At 39.6% G+C, this 23,593-nt stretch overlaps 1 protein-coding gene and 1 long non-coding RNA gene across 2 annotated transcripts in view; one reads left to right on the top strand and one right to left on the bottom strand.

Moving 5' to 3' along the window:
• Positions 1–2,398: 2,398 nt before the first annotated feature.
• The window catches only part of mrps27 (mitochondrial ribosomal protein S27), a 29,431-nt gene continuing 8,236 nt past the window's right edge, over positions 2,399–23,593 (bottom strand). Inside the window, exons 5-11 of the mRNA XM_067414576.1 lie at positions 21,536–21,650; positions 21,011–21,089; positions 20,825–20,940; positions 15,514–15,616; positions 10,817–10,959; positions 8,390–8,530; positions 2,399–2,827 (exon numbers count right to left, since the gene is read on the bottom strand). Of these exons, the coding sequence (XP_067270677.1) occupies positions 2,573–2,827; positions 8,390–8,530; positions 10,817–10,959; positions 15,514–15,616; positions 20,825–20,940; positions 21,011–21,089; positions 21,536–21,650 (952 nt within the window). The 3' untranslated portion in view covers positions 2,399–2,572. The remainder of the gene's footprint in view (positions 2,828–8,389; positions 8,531–10,816; positions 10,960–15,513; positions 15,617–20,824; positions 20,941–21,010; positions 21,090–21,535; positions 21,651–23,593) is intronic.
• Positions 16,433–18,234, top strand: LOC137039249 (uncharacterized). The gene is made up of 3 exons (XR_010897607.1): positions 16,433–16,963; positions 17,364–17,521; positions 18,191–18,234. It is a non-coding gene; the product is annotated as an uncharacterized lncRNA (long non-coding RNA).

Here is a 23,593-nt window from a genome sequence, read left to right as displayed (position 1 = left end):
GGAGGCACTGTAGGAGTCTTGACGGTGGAGAGGCTGTGTACCGACAGGAGGAGACTTACGCACTCGGCTCCTCTTTTCACCCTTGCACAAAGGCTAGTCGGTGGCAGTAGCTGTAAGCAGAGTGTAGCAAGCAGAAAGTAGCATGCAGCATCTACTAAGCTACAGACACTACTATCCCAGTACTACTGCACTGACGCATCACACACGCCCTGCATGAATACACACACACACAAACTCTCTCTCTCTCACACACACACACACACAAACTCTCTCTCACACACACACACACAAACTCTCTCTCTCTCACACACACACACACACACAAACTCTCTCTCACACACACACACACAAACTCTCTCTCTCACACACACACACACACACACACACACACACACACACACACACACACACACACACACACACACACACACACACACACACACACACACAGTGTTCCTCAGAAATATAAAGGAATTCCTAAGAATGGCTCTGACGGTTCGGCTCTTTTGTCCGAGTCCTGATAAGCCAGAGAACAGAATGTGTTTTGTCCGCTGAGAGAGTGTGTGTGTGTTCAGAGGAAAGGGAACGACATGCAGAAACACTAAACATGAAGGTGTAGGATTACAGCAAAAGCGTCGTGTGTGTGTGTGAGAGCGGATCGATAACAGTGTGTGTGATACATGAGACACACACACACACACACACACACATAGGCGTAATGGTTTTTACACTGTTCAAACCGTATTTTCTATCCCCTTATACTGCCCCCAGACCTACCCATCACACACACACACACACACACACACACACACACACACACACACACACACACACACACACACACACACACACAGGCGTAATGGTTTTTACACTGTTCAAACCGTATTTTCTATCCCCTTATACTGCCCCTAGACCTACCCATCACACACACACACACTTGCAGAGACTGATGAATGAACACACGTGAGAAAATAATCAGAGTAATTAAGATTTTTCCATTTCTGAAAGTCTCTTCTGCTCATGAATCTGCTCATAACTCCAGTAAAGCAGTGTAATATTCCTCCAGTGTAGATCATCTGTTGTCTGTGTGAATATATAGTAAAGTGTGATTTATTCCTGTGATCAAAGCTGAGTTTATCATCATTACTCCAGTCTTCAGTGTCACATGATCCTTCACTAATCATTCTCACATGAGGATCTGATCATCAACACATTTAGGATTATTATCAGTTCATATTTCTGTGGAAACTTTGATGCATTTCATGATTCTCTGATGAATGTAAAGTTCAAAAGAACAGCATTTATTAGAAAAAGAATCTTTTCTAACATTATAAATGTCACTTTTAATAAGTTTAATGCGTCCTTGATTAATAGAAGCATTCTTTATTTTTGTTAAAAAATATGTTCATTTAAACTTTGTAATAATTTTTACATCTTAAGTAACAATTTTGGTTTAGTTTCGACTTTTAATGTTATAATTTTGTCATAATTTTTATTTTTATGTCAATTTCTTTTTAAATTACGACTTCCATCATACATTTGTTTTTATTTTCATAATTTTTGACCTTTTGTGTCACAATTTTGACATTTTAAGTAATTATTTGTGCTTTTTATGTTTTATGGAAACTGATGCATTTTATTTCTCACAATTCTCTGATGAATATGAAGTTTAAAGAACAGCATTTATTAGAATTATTTTGTCTTTACAGTCACTTTTGTTGAAAAATAAGTTGATTTCAACTTTTTGCAATAATGTTTCCCCATAATTTATGTTTGAATTCTGATGTCATAATTTCAGTTTAGTATGTTTTACCAATTTTAATGTACTAATTTCAACTTTTTGTCATAATTATGACTTTTTAAATGAATAATTTTGTCTTATTACAAATTTTGATTTAAATTCGTCATCATTATGACTTCTTGACAAGTTGATTTTAACATTTTGTAATAATTTAAACTTTTGAAGTAATAATTTGGGCTAATTAATGATTCTCTGATGAATATAAAATTCAAAAGAACAGTGTTTATTAGAAATATAATCTTTTGTAACATTATAAATGTCACTTTTTTTCTGTCTTACCTATTTTTTTATTTTAATGGATCACAAAAATGCTCCCACACGACTGATAATAATCCTAAATGTGTTGATGATCAGATCCTCATGTGAGACTGATTAGTGAAGGATCATGTGACACTGAAGACTGGAGTAATGATGATAAATTCAGCTTTGATCACAGGAATAAATCACACTTTACTATATATTCACACAGAGAACAGATGATCTACACTGGAGGAATATTACACTGCTTTACTGGAGTTATGAGCAGAAGAGACTCCTTCAGTTTTAGTGTAAATCCTGTTATTTCAGTGCGTACAGTATGAAAGGACTGAGACTAAATAGGAGTATTCTCATAGTTTATTTATACTGGTCAGATTTACAGGGCGTTGAAAAAGATTCCAAATAATATTAACACACAAACCTTTATCTCGATCTACCCAACCAAAGACAATAAACATGACAAACAATAGCCGTCTACAGCTGCTTCTTCAGGCGCTTCTTCTCTTTCGTCTCTCAGTCGGTTCTTCTCTTTCGTCTCTCAGTCTGTTCTTCTCTTTCGTCTCTCATCAGTCGGTTCTTCTCTTTCGTCTCTCTCTCCCTCTGGATGAGCTGCTGTCGCTCGGCCTCCCACACACACACCGTCCTCTGGTACTCACACAGATCCGCGTCCTCACACTCCGCCATCTTCTGACGGGTCAGAGCCGACACCAGCGCCTCCAGGCTCCTCGGGTCAGTCTGGTTCTGGGCCAGGAGTCGCTCCTTCAGCTCCTGTTAAACACACAGCTCACAAATCAACCTTCTGGAGTACAACAAGCACTAACACACACACGCTTAGGAGGCGTTTACGTCATTTGATGGATTTGTCTTAATGAGCGAGTCATTGAATTATTCACTCAACCGATTCATTTAAACGGCTGATTTATTCAGGAACAAAGCATTTGACTGCCATAATGAGCGAGTCATTGAATTATTCACTCAACCGATTCATTTAAACGGCTGATTTATTCAGGAACAAAGCATCTGACTGTCATAATGAGCGAGTCATTGAATTATTCACTCAACCGATTCATTTAAATGGTTGATTTATTCAGGAACAAAGCATTTGACTGCCATAATGAGCGAGTCATAGAATTATTCACTCAACCGATTCATTTAAACGGCTGATTTATTCAGGAACAAAGCATTTGACTGCCATAATGAGCGAGTCATTGAATTATTCACTCAACCGATTCATTTAAACGGCTGATTTATTCAGGAACAAAGCATTTGACTGCCATAATGAGCGAGTCATTGAATTATTCACTCAACCGATTCATTTAAACGGCTGATTTATTCAGGAACAAAGCATCTGACTGCCATAATGAGCGAGTCATTGAATTATTCACTCAACCGATTCATTTAAATGGTTGATTTATTCAGGAACAAAGCATTTGACTGCCATAATGAGCGAGTCATAGAATTATTCACTCAACCGATTCATTTAAACGGCTGATTTATTCAGAAACAAAGCATTTGACTGCCATAATGAGCGAGTCATTGAATTATTCACTCAACCGATTCATTTAAACGGCTGATTTATTCAGGAACAAAGCATCTGACTGTCATAATGAGTGAGTCATTGAATTATTCACTCAACCGATTCATTTAAACGGCTGATTTATTCAGGAACAAAGCATTTGACTGCCATAATGAGCGAGTCATTGAATTATTCACTCAACCGATTCATTTAAATGGTTGATTTATTCAGGAACAAAGCATTTGACTGCCATAATGAGCGAGTCATTGAATTATTCACTCAACCGATTCATTTAAACGGCTGATTTATTCAGGAACAAAGCATTTGACTGCCATAATGAGCGAGTCATTGAATTATTCACTCAACCGATTCATTTAAACGGCTGATTTATTCAGGAACAAAGCATCTGACTGTCATAATGAGTGAGTCATTGAATTATTCACTCAACCGATTCATTTAAACGGCTGATTTATTCAGGAACAAAGCATTTGACTGCCATAATGAGCGAGTCATTGAATTATTCACTCAACCGATTCATTTAAAAGGCTGATTTATTCAGGAACAAAGCATTTGACTGCCATAATGAGCGAGTCATTGAATTATTCACTCAACCGATTCATTTAAACGGCTGATTTATTCAGGAACAAAGCATTTGACTGCCATAATGAGCGAGTCATTGAATTATTCACTCAGCCGATTCATTTAAACGGCTGATTTATTCAGGAACAAAGCATTTGACTGCCATAATGAGCGAGTCATTGAATTATTCACTCAACCGATTCATTTAAAAGGCTGATTTATTCAGGAACAAAGCATTTGACTGCCATAATGAGCGAGTCATTGAATTATTCACTCAGCCGATTCATTTAAACGGCTGATTTATTCAGGAACAAAGCATTTGACTGCCATAATGAGCGAGTCATTGAATTATTCACTCAACCGATTCATTTAAAAGGCTGATTTATTCAGGAACAAAGCATTTGACTGCCATAATGAGCGAGTCATTGAATTATTCACTCAGCCGATTCATTTAAACGGCTGATTTATTCAGGAACAAAGCATTTGACTGCCATAATGAGCGAGTCATTGAATTATTCACTCAACCGATTCATTTAAACGGCTGATTTATTCAGGAACAAAGCATCTGACTGTCATAATGAGTGAGTCATTGAATTATTCACTCAACCGATTCATTTAAACGGCTGATTTATTCAGGAACAAAGCATTTGACTGCCATAATGAGCGAGTCATTGAATTTTTCACTCAACCGATTCATTTAAACGGCTGATTTATTCAGGAACAAAGCATCTGACTGTCATAATGAGTGAGTCATTGAATTATTCACTCAACCGATTCATTTAAACGGCTGATTTATTCAGGAACAAAGCATTTGACTGCCATAATGAGCGAGTCATTGAATTATTCACTCAACCGATTCATTTAAACGGCTGATTTATTCAGGAACAAAGCATCTGACTGTCATAATGAGTGAGTCATTGAATTATTCACTCAACCGATTCATTTAAACGGCTGATTTATTCAGGAACAAAGCATTTGACTGCCATAATGAGCGAGTCATTGAATTATTCACTCAACCGATTCATTTAAAAGGCTGATTTATTCAGGAACAAAGCATTTGACTGCCATAATGAGCGAGTCATTGAATTATTCACTCAACCGATTCATTTAAACGGCTGATTTATTCAGGAACAAAGCATTTGACTGCCATAATGAGCGAGTCATTGAATTATTCACTCAACCGATTCATTTAAACGGCTGATTTATTCAGGAACAAAGCATTTGACTGCCATAATGAGCGAGTCATTGAATTATTCACTCAACCGATTCATTTAAACGGCTGATTTATTCAGGAACAAAGCATTTGACTGCCATAATGAGCCAGTCATTGAATTATTCACTCAACCGATTCATTTAAACGGCTGATTTATTCAGGAACAAAGCATCTGACTGTCATAATGAGTGAGTCATTGAATTATTCACTCAACCGATTCATTTAAACGGCTGATTTATTCAGGAACAAAGCATTTGACTGCCATAATGAGCGAGTCATTGAATTATTCACTCAACCGATTCATTTAAACGGCTGATTTATTCAGGAACAAAGCATTTGACTGCCATAATGAGCGAGTCATTGAATTATTCACTCAACCGATTCATTTAAACGGCTGATTTATTCAGGAACAAAGCATCTGACTGTCATAATGAGTGAGTCATTGAATTATTCACTCAACCGATTCATTTAAACGGCTGATTTATTCAGGAACAAAGCATCTGACTGCCATAATGAGCGAGTCATTGAATTATTCACTCAACCGATTTATTTAAATGGCTGATTTATTCAGGAACAAAGCATTTGACTGCCATAATGAGCGAGTCATTGAATTATTCACTCAACCGATTCATTTAAACGGCTGATTTATTCAGGAACAAAGCATTTGACTGTCATAATGAGCGAGTCATTGAATTATTCACTCAACCGATTCATTTAAATGGCTGATTTATTCAGAAACAAAGCATTTGACTGTCATAATGAGCGAGTCATTGAATTATTCACTCAACCGATTCATTTAAACGGCTGATTTATTCAGGAACAAAGCATTTGACTGCCATAATGAGCGAGTCATTGAATTATTCACTCAACCGATTCATTTAAACGGCTGATTTATTCAGGAACAAAGCATCTGACTGTCATAATGAGTGAGTCATTGAATTATTCACTCAACCGATTCATTTAAACGGCTGATTTATTCAGGAACAAAGCATTTGACTGCCATAATGAGCGAGTCATTGAATTATTCACTCAACCGATTCATTTAAAAGGCTGATTTATTCAGGAACAAAGCATTTGACTGCCATAATGAGCGAGTCATTGAATTATTCACTCAACCGATTCATTTAAACGGCTGATTTATTCAGGAACAAAGCATTTGACTGCCATAATGAGCGAGTCATTGAATTATTCACTCAACCGATTCATTTAAACGGCTGATTTATTCAGGAACAAAGCATTTGACTGCCATAATGAGCGAGTCATTGAATTATTCACTCAACCGATTCATTTAAACGGCTGATTTATTCAGGAACAAAGCATTTGACTGCCATAATGAGCCAGTCATTGAATTATTCACTCAACCGATTCATTTAAACGGCTGATTTATTCAGGAACAAAGCATCTGACTGTCATAATGAGTGAGTCATTGAATTATTCACTCAACCGATTCATTTAAACGGCTGATTTATTCAGGAACAAAGCATTTGACTGCCATAATGAGCGAGTCATTGAATTATTCACTCAACCGATTCATTTAAACGGCTGATTTATTCAGGAACAAAGCATTTGACTGCCATAATGAGCGAGTCATTGAATTATTCACTCAACCGATTCATTTAAACGGCTGATTTATTCAGGAACAAAGCATCTGACTGTCATAATGAGTGAGTCATTGAATTATTCACTCAACCGATTCATTTAAACGGCTGATTTATTCAGGAACAAAGCATCTGACTGCCATAATGAGCGAGTCATTGAATTATTCACTCAACCGATTTATTTAAATGGCTGATTTATTCAGGAACAAAGCATTTGACTGCCATAATGAGCGAGTCATTGAATTATTCACTCAACCGATTCATTTAAACGGCTGATTTATTCAGGAACAAAGCATTTGACTGTCATAATGAGCGAGTCATTGAATTATTCACTCAACCGATTCATTTAAATGGCTGATTTATTCAGAAACAAAGCATTTGACTGTCATAATGAGCGAGTCATTGAATTATTCACTCAACCGATTCATTTAAATGGTTGATTTATTCAGAAACAAAGCATTTGACTGCCATAATGAGCGAGTCATTTAATTATTCACTCAACCGATTCATTTAAATGGCTGATTTATTCAGAAACAAAGCATTTAACTGTCATAAAGAGCGAGTCATTGAATTATTCAACTCAACCGATTAATTTAAACAGCTAATTCATTCAGGAACAAAGCATCTGACTGCCATAATGAGTGAGTCATTGAATCATTGGCTCAACCGATTGATTGAAACAGCTGATTCATTCAGGAACAAAGCATTTAACCGTCATAATGAGCGAGTCATTGAATCATTGGCTCAACCGATTGATTGAAACAGCTGATTCATTCAGGAACAAAGCATTTAACAGTCATAATGAGTGAGTCATTGAATCATTCGTTCAAACAATTGATTGAAACAGCTGATTCATCCAGGAACGAAGCATTTGACTGTCTTAATGAGTGATTGAATCATTCACTCAACCGATTCATTCAACCAGCTGATCCATTCTGGAACGAAGCATTTGACTCTCTTAATAAGTGAGTAATTTAATCATTCACTCAGCCAATTCATTCAACCAGCTGATTCATTCTGAAACGAAGCATTTGACTCTCTTAATGAGGGAGTCATTTAATCATTAACTAAGACGATTCATTCAGCCAGCTGATTCATTCTGAATTGAAGCTTTGACTCTCTTAATGCGTAAGACATTGAAGCATTCACTCGACTGATTATTTTAAACAGCTGATTTATCCAGAAATTAAGCATTTGAAACTCTTAATGAGTGAGTCATTGAATCATTCAATTAGCTGATTCATTCGACCAGCTGATTCATTCTGGAACAAAGCATTTGACTCTCTTCATGAGTGAGTCATTGAATCATTCATTCAAGCTATTCAAATGAACCCTCTGAAATGCAACAAGCACTAACACACTCTGTGAGAACCTTTAGATGTAAATGTGCAGTATAAATGTTAAGGATGTTTCAGGAAGCTAACCTTGAAGCGGTCGATGTACTCCGGTAGTTTGAGTCTCTCCAGCTGATCCTCCTCATCCAATAGCGTGTCGGAGTCGCTCGCTGAGATCTGTCCATCAGAAATCCCTGACAGATCCTGCAGGATCTTCTCCACATGATCCAGCTGAAAGCAGAGAGAGGCTTCAGCACTCAATAACGTGTTTGAGCTCCACTAGAGCGTTGATTATTCCTCATATTCTCCATTGTTGCGGCTCCTCTCTTCCCAGTCTGTCAGTAACTCTGTTTAATTCCTGTCTCTATGAAGCCCCACCTTCTAAAAAACAAACTGTGCTCTGATTGGGTGGCTGGAGCTGTGTGCTGTGATTGGTGTTTGAGAAATTTCCCGCCCCTAAACATAACTGGCTGCTTTAACCATAGACCGTAAAAAAATATGGACGTAGTTTCCGTGTAGTCACCCATAGGATTCTGAAGAGCCGTTCTGAAGCGTAAAATGGAGACGAGATGGCTGTCGCCATCTTAGCAGCGCGTCATCACCCGGATAACAGAAAATGGGCAAAAAGGCGGGACGTGGGCGGAGCTTAGATGATGCAATGACTAACAGACCGCAGACAAACGGCTATCCACCTGTCACTCAAAGTGACCACGCCCCTAATTATGCAGCACTTTAAGGCTTTATATGACGTAAACGAATGAGTTATAAAATAATTCACCCCCTCACAGTCGTCATAAAGGGCGAAATTAGCCGTATAGACCAAAACCACAATTTGTACCAGACTGTAAACATGTTTTATTCTGCTGTAAAGTTGGGAATTTTAAAGCTACACTGTGTAACTTTTTTAGTTTATTCTTAGCTAAAAACACTTAGTTCTTTCAAAAATGTGCTCATTAATGTATATTTACTTCTTTCAAGTAATAAAGTATTCTCGTAAGTTTATAATATGCCATTGAAAACACATACGGGTGAGGGGTTCGAATGCCGGTCGCCATGTTGCCCCTCCATCTTGAAAGTACAGTAGCCAAAGAGGGACATACCCGTAAATTCAAGCTTCGCCTTTCACGTTTACCGCTAGATCTCCCTCGCGCCTCCGTCACACTGATCTCTACTCACAGAGAAAATGATATAGCCTACAATGTAGACTTTGCCTTACGCTAGTGATGTCGAACAATATACAGAATAACGATAGCACTGATAAAAGTTACTTTACTAAGATTAGCTTGCATTCGTCTGGGAACCTGATAGCTGATGTTAGCAATGAAATGGTAACAAAAATAACGAAAGCGTAAAACTATTATTCATTTCACATAGATTTCATAACCTACATGTTAACTGACAAATTAAAAAACTACAAATTATAATAGTTTTCTAAAGTAACATCATCACTTGAAGGAGCACTCATGGACGAGGTCGAACTGGAAGCCATGTTAATCTTGGACTAAATCAGCCACCGTAGGAGCTAAAACGAAATCGGAATTGAGAGGAACAGAAACTAATATTCACTGGATGGTTATAAAGCTTTACACCGCTAGATGGGGGAAATATCACACAGTGGAGCTTTAACATGAGGCTCAATGAGATTCTGCTCCTTCTGGAGCCGCTCTAGTGGCCAGTCGATGAACTGCAGTTTAAGTCACTTCCGTATTGGCTTCAAATGAAACTGGGGGAGGAGCCGCTTGCTTTCAACACATGACTAACTCAACCAGGCCACGCCCCTTTATTCTGCGTATGAATTATTATAATAAGGAATGTTGTGACATGTTGATCCCCGTAAGAAAACTCAAGACGGCGTTTCAGGGAGTTCAGAAAAAAGCAGAATGTGGGATGTAATGACCTCCCCCTTTAATTTGCTTCCCTCTACCACTAGGGGGCAATAAACGTATATAAGTAAACAGGAAACAGAGTAATGGCAGGTCACGATTGTTCTCAAGCTAACATCAACTTGGGAAAATGGTTCAAACTTTAGTATCCCTTTGACAAGCAGAGCGAGGTGTGTTTACTTCAGTTTTGTGTATTTCTTTGGGAATATTTGTGGATTAATTTGGACGATGTTAAATGTGTAGTTAATGTAGTGAATGTTTGTCTATATTGTGACGTTTGGTTGAGTGTGCTTTCCTTGAAATTTATGTTTTGTTTCTTTGTTATGTTTTTTTTTTTGTAGTTTTACGGTGCATAGAGAGAACTGTTCAACAAAGAAGTGAGACCATGAACACTTCAGTAATGTGTTTTATTGCATCTGAGTAAAAATAAAACAAGAGCACCCGTCAGAAACTCTCTGCCTCATTCTTCGACGTCAAAGGGATTATATAAAGCGTCTCTTCTTTGAAAGCATCCTAATCGACTCCTCAAGAGTGTTCATGATCTACTTCAAAAGCACGACTGATGTGGATTCTCTTTAAACTTTCCCCTCTGAGGAGCTAAATGCGTAACATTACAGTTATCTAAGATACTCACAACTTCCTCTGATAACTTGACGTCTCTGAAGTTCGAACACACGGCGTCCATTACGGCGACGGCTCGCCCAAGATAACCCGAGGTCCAGATCAGGGGCATCTCATGAAAGACGGCGTGGATTCCTCTGGACAGCTCCACTTTACCTGCACACACATGCGCTTATGACAATAAATCTATCTCGACGATTAATAATCTCCTGGAGTCTTTTAACCTTGACACTGAACATTCAAACCTTGCTCTATGAAAATGAGTAATTTCCCTTGTTTTCCAGCACAAACATCTAAACATTCATAAATCAAGACACATTTGTAGATTGTGTTGATTCGTATTGAAGTGAGCTTTAACCCTTAAATGCGTGACTGTTTCACCAAACATTCTTACATATTCGGGTCATTGGCGACCCGGATCTATATTTAACATGGATAGACCTCTACCTGTCGTGATAATATATAAAACTCCTGATGTTAGAGTAACACTTAAAGAAGAATAAAATAAACCTATTTCGTTACCTTTTGGAGCTTGGAAGGGTTCAGTTTGAGCAGATGTTTAATACCATCATCATATGACCTCGTCAGAGCTCGTTTACCAGTATATTCAGCATCTGCCTCATATTCGCCATCTCCAGCATATTCTCCAAACTCATTTTCTACGTCTTCAAAATCAATATTTTGATCACTGACAGCTTCTTGACCACATCCATCATCAAGAGACAGTGACACTAATATCTGATTGTGTTTAGTTCTTGCTCTCTGCTGTAAATCACTGAGCCATTTCAAGTTTTGCAGATTATAATTATTATGGTTTTGTTTTCTGTCTGAGGTAACTATGAGTGAAACATCAATTCATCACTGCATATCAGACATTAGCTGCGTTTCCATTACAGATTTGCGAAAAACTTTTGCGATATTTCTTAAATGTCGATAAAAAACTGTTGCGAAATGACAGCGTTTCCATAGCTGCAGTTATGCGACTAAAACATATTACTTTCCTCTCGCGATATGTCATTCCAAAACGATGGCACTTGGTAGGTTTGTATATCCCATCCATCACACTAGCCATTATTATTATTGGAAGGAGACATATGTGTTATCCAAGCATTAATGGCAAGGAAAGCCCCTTAGGTTACTTAAGCGGCACGGATTTGAGGTGTGTGTGTGTGTGTGTGTCAGATCTTCTTCAAGGTCTTCATGATAATGTAGCATTTCTGTGTTTAGAATCCAGTATTCCTGTAATCCTATATTGTCTTTTATGAGTTTAATAAAGAACTCCGTCTCGTCTTCTCTCCAAACCGAACCATCATCTGTAAAGAATGATCGCCTTTTACGCGCGGCAGGTTGACGCATATAGAGTAGAGCGAAATGTTTGAATTTGCATGTTAACTCAAATGTTTTATTTTTATTTTTACCACTTTCGTTATTTTGGCTAGATATTTCGTTTGATTGGCATTTGAACTGAATTTAGAAATGCTTTGGAAAAGAAAAAATTGGCATTTAATAAACGAAATAATTTTTTTGAAATGGAGACCGCGTTTGGAGTGAGTGCATGCAAAATAATTAGTTCCCTGAGTCCACAAATAAAAATAGACAGTTTATAGTTTATAATTATGTCTTGAACTCATCTGTAGAGCTAAAAATGACAAGAGTATTGTAAATTGTTTCATCTCTCTTAAAGGAAGAAGGAAAAAATTAGACCGTCAGCGCTTTTATCGGCCGGGGGTTAAAGAAAACAGCCTAACTACGAAACTAAACAGGCTGCGTTTAGGCCTAAACATTAGTCTGTAATATTATTATTTTAATTTATATGTTGGTTATGAAAAGTGAGCAGCATGAGTAAGAATCGCAATATGTTTGAGACCTGGGGAGTCACATGATTTTGATCACTTCGAGTTTTATTTTCTAGAAAGTCTTTCTTAAAAAATATATTTAGTTTTGTATAAATTGTATTTTTATTTTGATCGATGTTTCATCAATTAATTGCCTGTTTATTAGATAAGAAGCAAACTAAGATAGTCTGGAATGGATTGATTGTGCGTAACTGGCCTGTTTCCTCGGCCTTTGAGTAAGGCTGAAAATACAGACTAGCTCTTTCTGTTTTAATAAATTTCTTGAATATACGTCTTAATTACAGTATATATAGCCTGTAGTCCTTATTAGGAGAAAATATATGTCCTTTTAACTACATTATCTTGTTATTACGACACAATTGAGTGGAAAATAGAATATATAGGCCCTATGTTGCAGCAATGCGTCACCGCAACAGGTGACATGTAAACGCGAAAAAAACGTTTCCATTGCAGTTTTGCGAAAATGTCCTTTTTTGAATCGCCTGAAAAACCGCCTCATGAGAGCGTAAAAACTTTTTTGCGATATATGGGAGTTTTTGCGAAATTGCCGCGTTTCCATTAGGCGTGTTTTCACTTCGCAATTTCAATTTGCGCAATTTGAAGGGTAATGGAAACGCGCTTATTGCCACCTTGTGGAAAAAAGGTGAATTGCGCCTTATTTTGAGATCATAGACTCATTTATCATTGTGCGAAAAAAAAAAAAAAAAAAAATGGTACACACCTCAGGTCGTTAGCGACCCTATACAATTTTGACAAAAAACTAGTGAAAAAACAGCCATTTAATTATAATTCTATTATTTTTATTCTTGTTATATTGTTTAAAATGGATTAATTGAGGAATACTAAGAAGGTTGATGTCTAACTTTAAAAAATGAATGAGGAGGAGGTTAGTGGATGACGTCTCGGGTCGCTAACGACCCGAGGTTTGCATTTAAGGGTTAAAGGCATAGTTCACCCAGAAATGTAAATTGTGTGATTAATTCCTCCTGTGGTTGGCCAGCCGTCAGACCTCCGCTCATCTTCACACACAGATGAAGATATTAGTGTTGAAATCCGATGGCTCAGAAAGGCCTTCATTGACACCAATGTCATTTCCTCTCTCAAGACCCATAAAGGCACTAAAGACGTCGTTACAAAGCCCATCTCACTACAGCGGCTCTACAATCATTGATGAAGAGGCCAGAATAGAGTTAGTGCGCAAAAAACACTAAATAACGACTTATATAGTGATGGCCGATTTCAGAACAAAGCTTCAAACCGTTATGATTCAGTGAATCGATTCATGATTCGGATCGTGTGTCAAATGATGCTGTCTGAAAGTTGCGTTTGCAGGTCAGTTTGTGTGTAAATGTAAGTTTTTACCAACATATTAAACTTTTGATATCATTTCTAGCGAGAAATCACTACTGTAGTAATTAAATATGTGTTTAGTTCTCCCCAAAGCGCTCTCGATTTAGCTGTAGATCATTAAACTGTTACACTGCCTTAGAAGTCTGTCCGAAATTAGTTTCGTGAGGTGCCTTCATGCACAAACGGCAACGAGTCAGCTGCCTAGGTTTTCGGAAGCAGGCCACGTGACAACAAAGATTCGAACGGTTATGATTCAGTGAATCGATTCATGATTCAGATCGCGTGTCAAACTGCTGAAATCACGTGACGTTGGTGATCTGAATCATGAATCGATTCACTGACTCATAACGGTTCGAAGCTTTGTTCTGAAATCGGCCATCACTATATAAGTCGTTATTTAGTGTTTTTTGCGCAGTAACTCTATTCTGGCCTCTTCATCAATGATTGTCGAGCCGCTGTAGTGAGATGGGCTTTGTAACGACGTCTTTAGTGCCTTTATGGGTCTTGAGAGAGGAAATGACATTGGTGTCAATGAAGGCCTTTCTGAGCCATCGGATTTCAACACTAATATCTTCATCTGTGTGTGAAGATGAGCGGAGGTCTGACGGCTGGCCAACCACAGGAGGAATTAATCACACAATTTACATTTCCGGCTGAACTAACCCTTTAATTATCATCAACTGTCAATTTGCTTCTCCAGTAAACGTGTCTTGATTTAAAGGATTAATTCACTTTTAAATAAACTTTTGCTGATAGTTTCCTCATCCAAGATGTTTATGTATTTCTTTCTTCAGTGGAAAAGAAATGAAGGTTTTTCATGAAAACATTCCAGGATTTTTCTCCATATAATGGACTTCAATGGGCCTCAAACGGCTCAAGGGCCGAATGTCAGTTTCAGACAGAGTCATAACTATGACTGTCATCATTTCAACTTCTTGTCATAATTTCGTCATAATACCAATGTCATCATTTGGACTTTCCATCTCAAATATGACTGTCATAATTTCAACTTTTTGTCATAAATCCATTCACATCATCATTTCAACTTTCTATCTCATAAATATGACATTTATAACAAAACTGACTCGGTACTTCCGCCAACGTCAAGCGCGACCGTCTCAGCGTAATTGAGTATTGACGTCACGAACGCGCACCACAGAACAGAGCAAGGCCAGCATTTGTGCTTATCGACTTAAACTCTTATTTTTTGTTTAAATGAGCGATGGTTTGGCTAGATAAGAGCCTTATTCATCGTCTGGTGTTGTTTAAAGCCCTCTGAAGCTGCACTGAAACTGTCATTTGGCCCTTGAGCCGTTTGAGGCCCATTGAAGTCCATTATATGGAGAAAAATCCTGGAATGTTTTCATCAAAAACCTTCATTTCTTTCCCACTGAAGAAAGAACGTCATGGACATCTTGGATGAGATGGGGTGAGGAAACTATCAGCAAAAGTTTATTAAAAAGTGAACTAATCCTTTAAGGATGTTTAGTGTGGAGATACACACCGATGAAAGCCAATCCCAGAAGCCGAGCACTAAAGCCGACGGAGTTCTCCTGCTTCAGTCCGGCCAACATTAGAGATGCTCCCATGATCCTCTCCTCCTGCCACTGAACACACACATCGAACACACACACACACACACACAATTCAACATCTACTGTAAAACATGTGCTCTTCCTCACGTTTTCCAGCACAACTATTCAAACATTCATAAATCAAGACACATTTACTGGAGAAGAGAAATCCCTGAAGATATCAAGACTGAAAAATGAATCAAAATGAGTTTGTGCTTAAAACAAGAGCAAACATCTGCCAACGGAGTCAGAAAATCATCTTGTTTTCTCTTTGAATTGTTTATTTTTCTGATTGGGCAGATATTTTATTCCAGGGTTTTTATTATGATGACAAACTATTTTTGTAACTGAAATAAAATATATATATATTTTTTAAAAACTAGCTGTATTTTCCATTTTCATTTGATATACTAAAGAAAATAACACTAAAACTGAAATCTAAATTAATAAATACGACTTATGAGGGTAAATCAAAAAAATTATGGAATTTACGCCACAGATTAAGAAAATAAAAAAGGTATTTGCAAGTTAACATCTCACAATTCTGACTTTTTTTCTCACAATTGCAAGTTTATATCATGAGATAAAAAGACACAATTACCTTTTTATTTTTCAATTTGTGGAGGAAACATCAAATTGCTTAAAATGTAACTGAAATTTCAATGAAAATGGAAAATATAAAACATGAAAACTAATTTGAAATATTAATAAAAACTATAATAGTATCTCAATGATACTAAAATAACACTCATATGCTCTTGTTTTAAAGGTGCAGTGTGTAGTGTTTATGAGGATCTATTGACAGAAATGCAATATCATAAACGTAACTTTGTTTTCAGTAGACCTTAAGGCCGGAACACACCAAGCCGACGATCGGCCGTCGGGCAGTTTTTGTGCGTCGGCCAACTAAGTTTCCTCGGTGTGTTCCACACAGTTCCACGCCGTCGGCTGGCGTTGGTCCTCGTCGGCTGTTTTTCAGCCGATTCAACATGTTAAATCGGCGTCGCCGCATGTCGGTCAGTCGGGACATATGATCGTTCTGATTTGCTGTTCAGCTAGCGAACCAGTGCACGAGAAAATAAAACGGAAGTGACGAAGCAAGTAAACGACAGAGTCAAGAGGGAACACAGAACGCCTGTCTCCTCCATAGACAGTAAAAGAAAGGTGTCGTCTCATTTGATTATATTCCTCATTCCGATACATGTTAACACATGTTAATATACATGGCTGTGTAGACCGAGGCAAGTGAAGACAAACTGATCAGCATGATCCAGCAAAGGCCAGCTTAGTATCACACTACGGGAAAATGTTAACGTTATGTCAACTGTGTGGCGAAAGCAGAACTGTGGCGTGAGATCGCAAATAAAGTTGTCATGTCAGGTAAGATTTCCTTTTTTGCAATAGTTTTTTCTTCTTCAGTAGTCCATATTTAAAAAAAAAACTGCATGTTAGATTGTTGTGTGCAACTTTCATCTTTGCACAGCAGTTAATTTCACATTCAAAATGCACTAAAGATATCAAAACACTTAATGCATGTCTTTATGTCCAAAAGCAATGATAAATCCACAGTTTAGCCCTCATATATTTCGGTTGTACTAACTGTGTGGAGAGTTTTGCAAAAGTGACCTAAATGTATTGAGAAATGTGTTCTAGCGGCTGTAAAAAAAAATGCTGTCATCCAGAATACATCCAGTTAAAAGTAGAACAAAAATGAACATTACAATAGCCATGAAATTGACATAACTCAGCGTAATGTTTTTTTTTTTTTTTTGTCCCTCAGAGAAAGAGCTCAAGAAGCGGTGGGATTCATTGCGAACCCAGTACATGTGTTACAAGAAACATGGACCCTCAGGAAGTTCTGGAGCTCAGAAGACCCACCTGCAGTTTCTAGAACCTCACACAAAAAGGAAGGAGTGCACCTCAAATCGAACTATCAGGGTACACACACACACACACACACACACACACACACACACACACACACACACACACACACATATATGGATGGTAAATGGTAAATGGACTGCATTTATATAGCGCTTTTATCCAAAGCGCTTTACATTTTTGCCTCACATTCACCCATTCATACACCGACGGCGATGTCAGCCATGTAAGGCGACATCCAGCTCGTCGGGAGCAGCTGGGGTTAGGTGTCTTGCTCATAGACACTTCGACACTTGGTCAGGTGGAACCGGGGATCGAACCACCAACCTTCTGGTTTGTAGACAACCTACATGAACCACTGAGCCACTGCCGCCCCATATATATATATATATATATATATATATGTGTGTATGTGTGTGTGTTTGTATAATTTATTTTATTTATTTTTTCTTTCCATTTGAACAAATGAACATTTTGCTTTTGGTAAAGTGGCCAATGAATGTTCAGATGAGTCTATTTACAAGTAATTCAACAAATCAACTTCCACAATGTGCATCTGAATAGATCCATTTAGCCAATTTGCAGGGTATTGTTTTAGCTATGCCCTGTTATTGTTATGGGTTATTGGTGAACAAGTGTAAGAATCTATTGTATCACATTGTTCACATTTTGATTGTGTCTTTAAGGAACCTTTGTCTGAAAGTGAATCCTGTTTACCCTCAGATGGTACCAAGTGACACCTGGATTGGCCCCCGTGAGGAGCCCAGCTTCATTACGGCGGAGCTACGGCCCAGTACACCCTTGGCTGAATCTACACATATAGCTACTTTTATAGCTATTCTCTATATAGCTATTTGTGCCCATTGTACTGAACATTGGAAAATAAAAAACTTTGACTTTGGGTACTTGCATTCACAGTTCTTTATGTAAAAAAGGATCACAAGACACAAGATGATGCAGAATTCTAACCCTTATTTTGCTATTTGACATCTAACTAGCAGAGTAAATAAACACATCTGTATTGATGTTTTAATTTAAGAATAAATAGATTTTCAATTAATAGAGACATATTTTCATAATGTGTTACTTCCACAATACAATGTTATCAAAGTGCAATATCTGTAAACTAATAGTTAGCATGGTTACTGTCAGTTAAGTTCAGTGTATGGTTTAGTGTTACATTATTTTCATTAACATTTCTGTCCCGCTGGAGATTTCATTTCCAAACTGCTGTTATGTGATGTGCAAGAAGCAGCATGATATCATTTTGAAGAAATGTCACCATAGGCATGTTTCCAATGAAAAAAATATATACAAATTCTGTCATAATTCATTGAACTAGCACCAAGCATTGTCACAAACATAATTTGCTGTAAATCAGAATGCGTCATACACATATATTTATTTTAACAATCCTTTGGGTAAGTGGCCATTGTTCAGATTGTGTCACATTAACTTCCACAATGCATCTGAATGAGCCAATTTGCAGGGTGTTGTTTGAGCTATGCCCTGTTATTGTTATGGTTCATTGATAGGTGAACAAGTGTAATAATCTATGGTTTCACATTTCGACTTCGGGTATCCATGGTTTCACCCATTTAGTGAGCGTTCCTCGTATTTTTCGCGTCCGCTTCTACCTTTCCTCTTCCACAAGTAAACGACCAAGGGCTGACAACGGCAATGCCATTTGCAACGTTCTGAAATGCACGAATCCGTCTGTGTGGGGAAACGAAAACGACAGCTGATATCTTTATAGCTCTTCCGGTTTCCCGCTTCGAATAACGAAAACAGACTACTGCCACCAGCTGGGACGGAAAGGTATTTCCTCTAACGCAGGCGCAGAACGGACGCGCTATTGGCCGTCGGATGTCGAGCGTCGGCTTGGTGTGTTCCTAGCTTTACATAATGAGCTGTTATGTTTTTATTATCTTAGAATGAGCCGTTTCTATCTTTATACACCGAGGGTCCCTTACAGGGAAGCCGCCATTTTGTGCCGCCATGTTTCTACAGTAGCCCTAAAGGGACAAACTTCTCTACAGAGCGCTAGTCACTCTCTGCTGTCTCAGACGACCACATCTTTGTCCTGTGTCAGCCACCGTAGCTTCTCCATGTGCTTCAGAAGGGAGGGATGACAAGTTGCAATTTGCATCCTCAACGCTAAAACTTACACACTGCACCTTTAAAGCGGTGATTCCGTGTTTTTTTTCTAGGCTTGGTTGTGTTTATGGTGCGTAGTATAACATGTCTTAATACTTCTTTTTTTTTAAACGCTGTATTTTTCTTCTATCCTCCCTTTATTCCACACCGCTGTCTGTGCTTTGAGCGGCTCGTTTGCTTCCTGCTTCTATGAAGCTCCTCCCTCTGAAAAACGCAATGGTCTTAGATTGGTCAGATGGCCAAATGTAGTTTCCTGTATTTTTATTGGCTGAAGTGCCAAGCACAGGTTAAGGCCACGCCCCCTTCCCATTACGGGCAGAAGTCACATCTGCGGAGACTAGCGAGGGTTTATGATGTCACCAACCCAGGAAGAAGCTCGTTGTAGTCCAAACCGGCCATTTTTGTAGGCAATAAACTGCCGTAACTTTAAAAGACAATATCTCCGTTTGCAGTGAACTTTCAGCGCTGTAACTTTGCAGAGACTGTTTATGCTCAAGCAGCGACATTACACACTAACTAAAGTTAAACAAGTCAAATCGCATGACACCACCACTTTAAGCACAAACTCAGTCTTAATATCTTCAGTAATTTCTCTCCTCCATTATAGGGTTAGTTCAGCCAAAAATGAAATGTCTGTCATTAACTCCTCTCCCTAATGTCGCTCCACACCCGTAAGACCTCCGTTCATCTTCACACACAGTTTAAGATATTTTATATTTAGTCCGAGAGCGTATCCAAGTGTATGCACACTATACTGTCCATGTCTAATCAAACTGCTGAAATCACGTGACATTGGCGACCCGAATCATGAATCAATTCGCTGATTCATAACCGTTTGAATCTTTATTTGAGGATTGAACACAATCGCGGAAGAGAAGCCAATGCTGAATAAAGTCGTAGTTTTTGTTATTTTTGGACCCAAATGTATTTTGGATGCTTCAAGAGACTCTAATTAACCCACTGATGTCTCATATGGACTACTGTGATGATGTTTTTATTCCCTTTCTGGACATGGACAGTATAGTGTGCATACACTTGCATACGCTCTCGGACTAAATCTAAAATATCTTAAACTGTGTGTGAAGATGAACGGAGGTCTTACGGGTGTGGAGCGACATTAGGGAGACGAGTTAATGACAGACATTTCATTTTTGGGGGAACTAACCCTTTAAATGTGCAGAAAATGGCTGTTGTGCTTACGCTGAGTTGAGGTTTGGTTTCCAGGTGTTTGCTAAGAGCATTGAGAGCCAGAATCTGTGTGGACGTTCGCTCAAACGACTCCTGAAGCATCACTTCCTGCACCACCGAACAGGCTCCTGGATCAACACGGACATGAGACACATGCCGAACAAATCAGCTTACATGTGGCTCGTGTGCATTACAAACCTGTGAAGTCGTTGTCCTTTATAAAGGAGTCCATCAGAAGGTTAAAGGTGAAGTCGTCTGCAAACATGCCGAATTGAACCTGCAACATATCACATGATCAGATTAAAATACACCTCAGTCTTTGGTGAAGTGTGTGTGTGCTTGTTTATGTGAAATATCAGGACCCAAATGTGTATAATGCCATGGGTATGACACAGGTATTACAGGAGAGGGTGAAATATGAGGACATTACCCATGGCCCCACTTTACAAAAGGCTTATAAATCACACAGGAGGAGTTTATGAGAAAGTAAAAATGCAGAATGTTTCCTGTGATGGGTAAGGGCAGTGTGTGAGTGTGTGTGTGTGTCATGTAGGTTTAGGGGCAGTGTGTGTGTGTGTGTGTGTGTCATGTAGGTTTAGGGGCAGTGTAAGGAGATAGAAAATACAGTTTGTACAGTATAAAAACCATTACGCCTATGGAATGTCCCCACATTTCACAAAAACAAACGTGTGTGTGTGTGTGTGTGTCCGGGCGTCTCCACACCTTGTTCTTCAGCGTGTAAAGCGCTTTATCCCGCGCTCCGTGTTTTAGGCACTGACGGAACCAGCTGTGAATGCTCCAGTCTCGCAAGTACCAGCAGTTCGGACTGTGACGGAACCTGAGGAGAACACACTTTAGCTGGTTCACACACACTTCAGCTGATCACACACACACACACACACACTTCAGCTGATCACACACACACACACTTCAGCTGATCACACACACGGGAAACTCAGACACAGTCATATCACAGTGATCGATTCATGGCCCGATTGCGATTATTGTGCAATTCACATTTTACCAGAGAATCTACTAAAACACTGTTGCTTCAGGTCTCGCTACATAAATAATGAAGGTTTGTGGGTTTAAAGCAGAACTAGGTAACTTTTGCCCTCGGCATCCCCTACAGTTGCCAGTTGTTCTGCTTGCAGTGTGTGTGAAATGTCTTCATCCCAGGTACAGTCAGTGGCTTATGCTTCAGCATGTCATATGAATATAACTTCATGGGTTTTATTTTTTTCAAACGCCAAATAATCACGATGCTCACGTTTACAAGCCAGCGTCATTATAGTAGTCTATTGGTTAGCGTTTTACAGAATCTATATGATCCTTCAGTTCAATGTTTGAGTGGTCGGTAATCACCGTAACGAGCAGGACAGCATCGGTCGGGCACGCCTCCTTCAGCTCACGCCGACGAGCAAACGCTGGTCACATGTTGATCCTCGTCCTGCCTTTAATCACAGCACTCTCTCGTTTCCTCTTATTGCTTTCCTCCAACAAAACCTTTTCTTTCTTAGGTGTCTGTGCTGCTTCGGACATGACTATATTATCCGACAAACAAAGTTGGGCTCGCACGTCTGAATGTAAGGAAGTGTGTGTGTTGGTGGAAGTGATGTATATGCCGTAAAGCAGTCGAATTTTGTAGTTCTTTTTGTTCTCGGGTTACTACCCGAAACCCGAAGTTTAAAAGTACGATTAAAAACGATACAGACCCCATCAGGCTATGGCAGACGTGTCATTCAACCTATTGTAAGTCGATGTATCATCACAAGAGTCTTGAAAATATATTATGAAGGTTGAAAAGTTACCTAGTGCTGCTTTAATCTAGGGGTGTATTGATATTCAAACCAAACTGAAAAAACACGATACACTCCCCACCGTTCGAACCACGATACTTTCATGTGGAACCGAACGAGCCCGCCCCCTCCTGCCCCAGCTCTCACTTCAGCTTATGCCACAAAATATTTTTTTTCTTTCTTGACATTAGATTAAATAGTAATTAGTACACATTTAACAACAAATAAGTGGAGCAGGAGAAGGTTGCCATTCGGGGGGCGAGGGTTGGCGTTGGGGGAAGCAAGGTTTGGCGTTTGGGGGGGCGAGGTTTAGCGTTGGGGGGGGGTTGCCCTTGGGGGGGGTGCTGTTGGGGGGGGCGAGGGTTGGCACTGGGGGCGCGAGGGTTGCCGTTGGGGGGGGCGAGGGTTGGCACTGGGGGCGCGAGGGTTGGCGTTGGGGGGGGCGAGGGCTGGCACTGGGGGCGCGAGGGTTGGCACTGGGGGGGGTGCCATTGGGGGGCGAGGGTTGGCACTGGGGGCGCAAGAGTTGCCGTTGGGGGGGTGAGGGTTGGCACTGGGGGCGTGAGAGTTGCCGTTGGGGGGTGAGGGTTGGCACTGGGGGGTGAGGGTTGCCGTTGGGGGGTGAGGGTTGGCACTGGGGGCGCGAGAGTTGCCGTTGGGGGGTGAGGGTTGGCACTGGGGGCGCGAGAGTTGCCGTTGGGGGGTGAGGGTTGGCACTGGGGGCGCAAGAGTTGCCGTTGGGGGGTGAGGGTTGGCACTGGGGGCGCGAGAGTTGCCGTTGGGGGGTGAGGGTTGGCACTGGGGGCGCGAGAGTTGCCAATGGGGGGGTGAGGGTTGGCACTGGGGGCGCGAGAGTTGCCGTTAGGGGGTGAGGGTTGGCACTGGGGGCGCGAGAGTTGCCGTTGGGGGGTGAGGGTTGGCACTGGGGGCGCGAGAGTTGGCACTGGGGGCGCGAGAGTTGCCGTTGGGGGGTGAGGGTTGG

The sequence above is a fragment of the Pseudorasbora parva genome, chromosome 13, assembly GCF_024679245.1.
Source record: "Pseudorasbora parva isolate DD20220531a chromosome 13, ASM2467924v1, whole genome shotgun sequence".
NCBI lineage: Eukaryota > Metazoa > Chordata > Actinopteri > Cypriniformes > Gobionidae > Pseudorasbora > Pseudorasbora parva.
The sequence above is the reverse complement of the archived record's forward strand: the minus strand, read 5'-3'. Positions and strand labels throughout refer to the sequence as shown.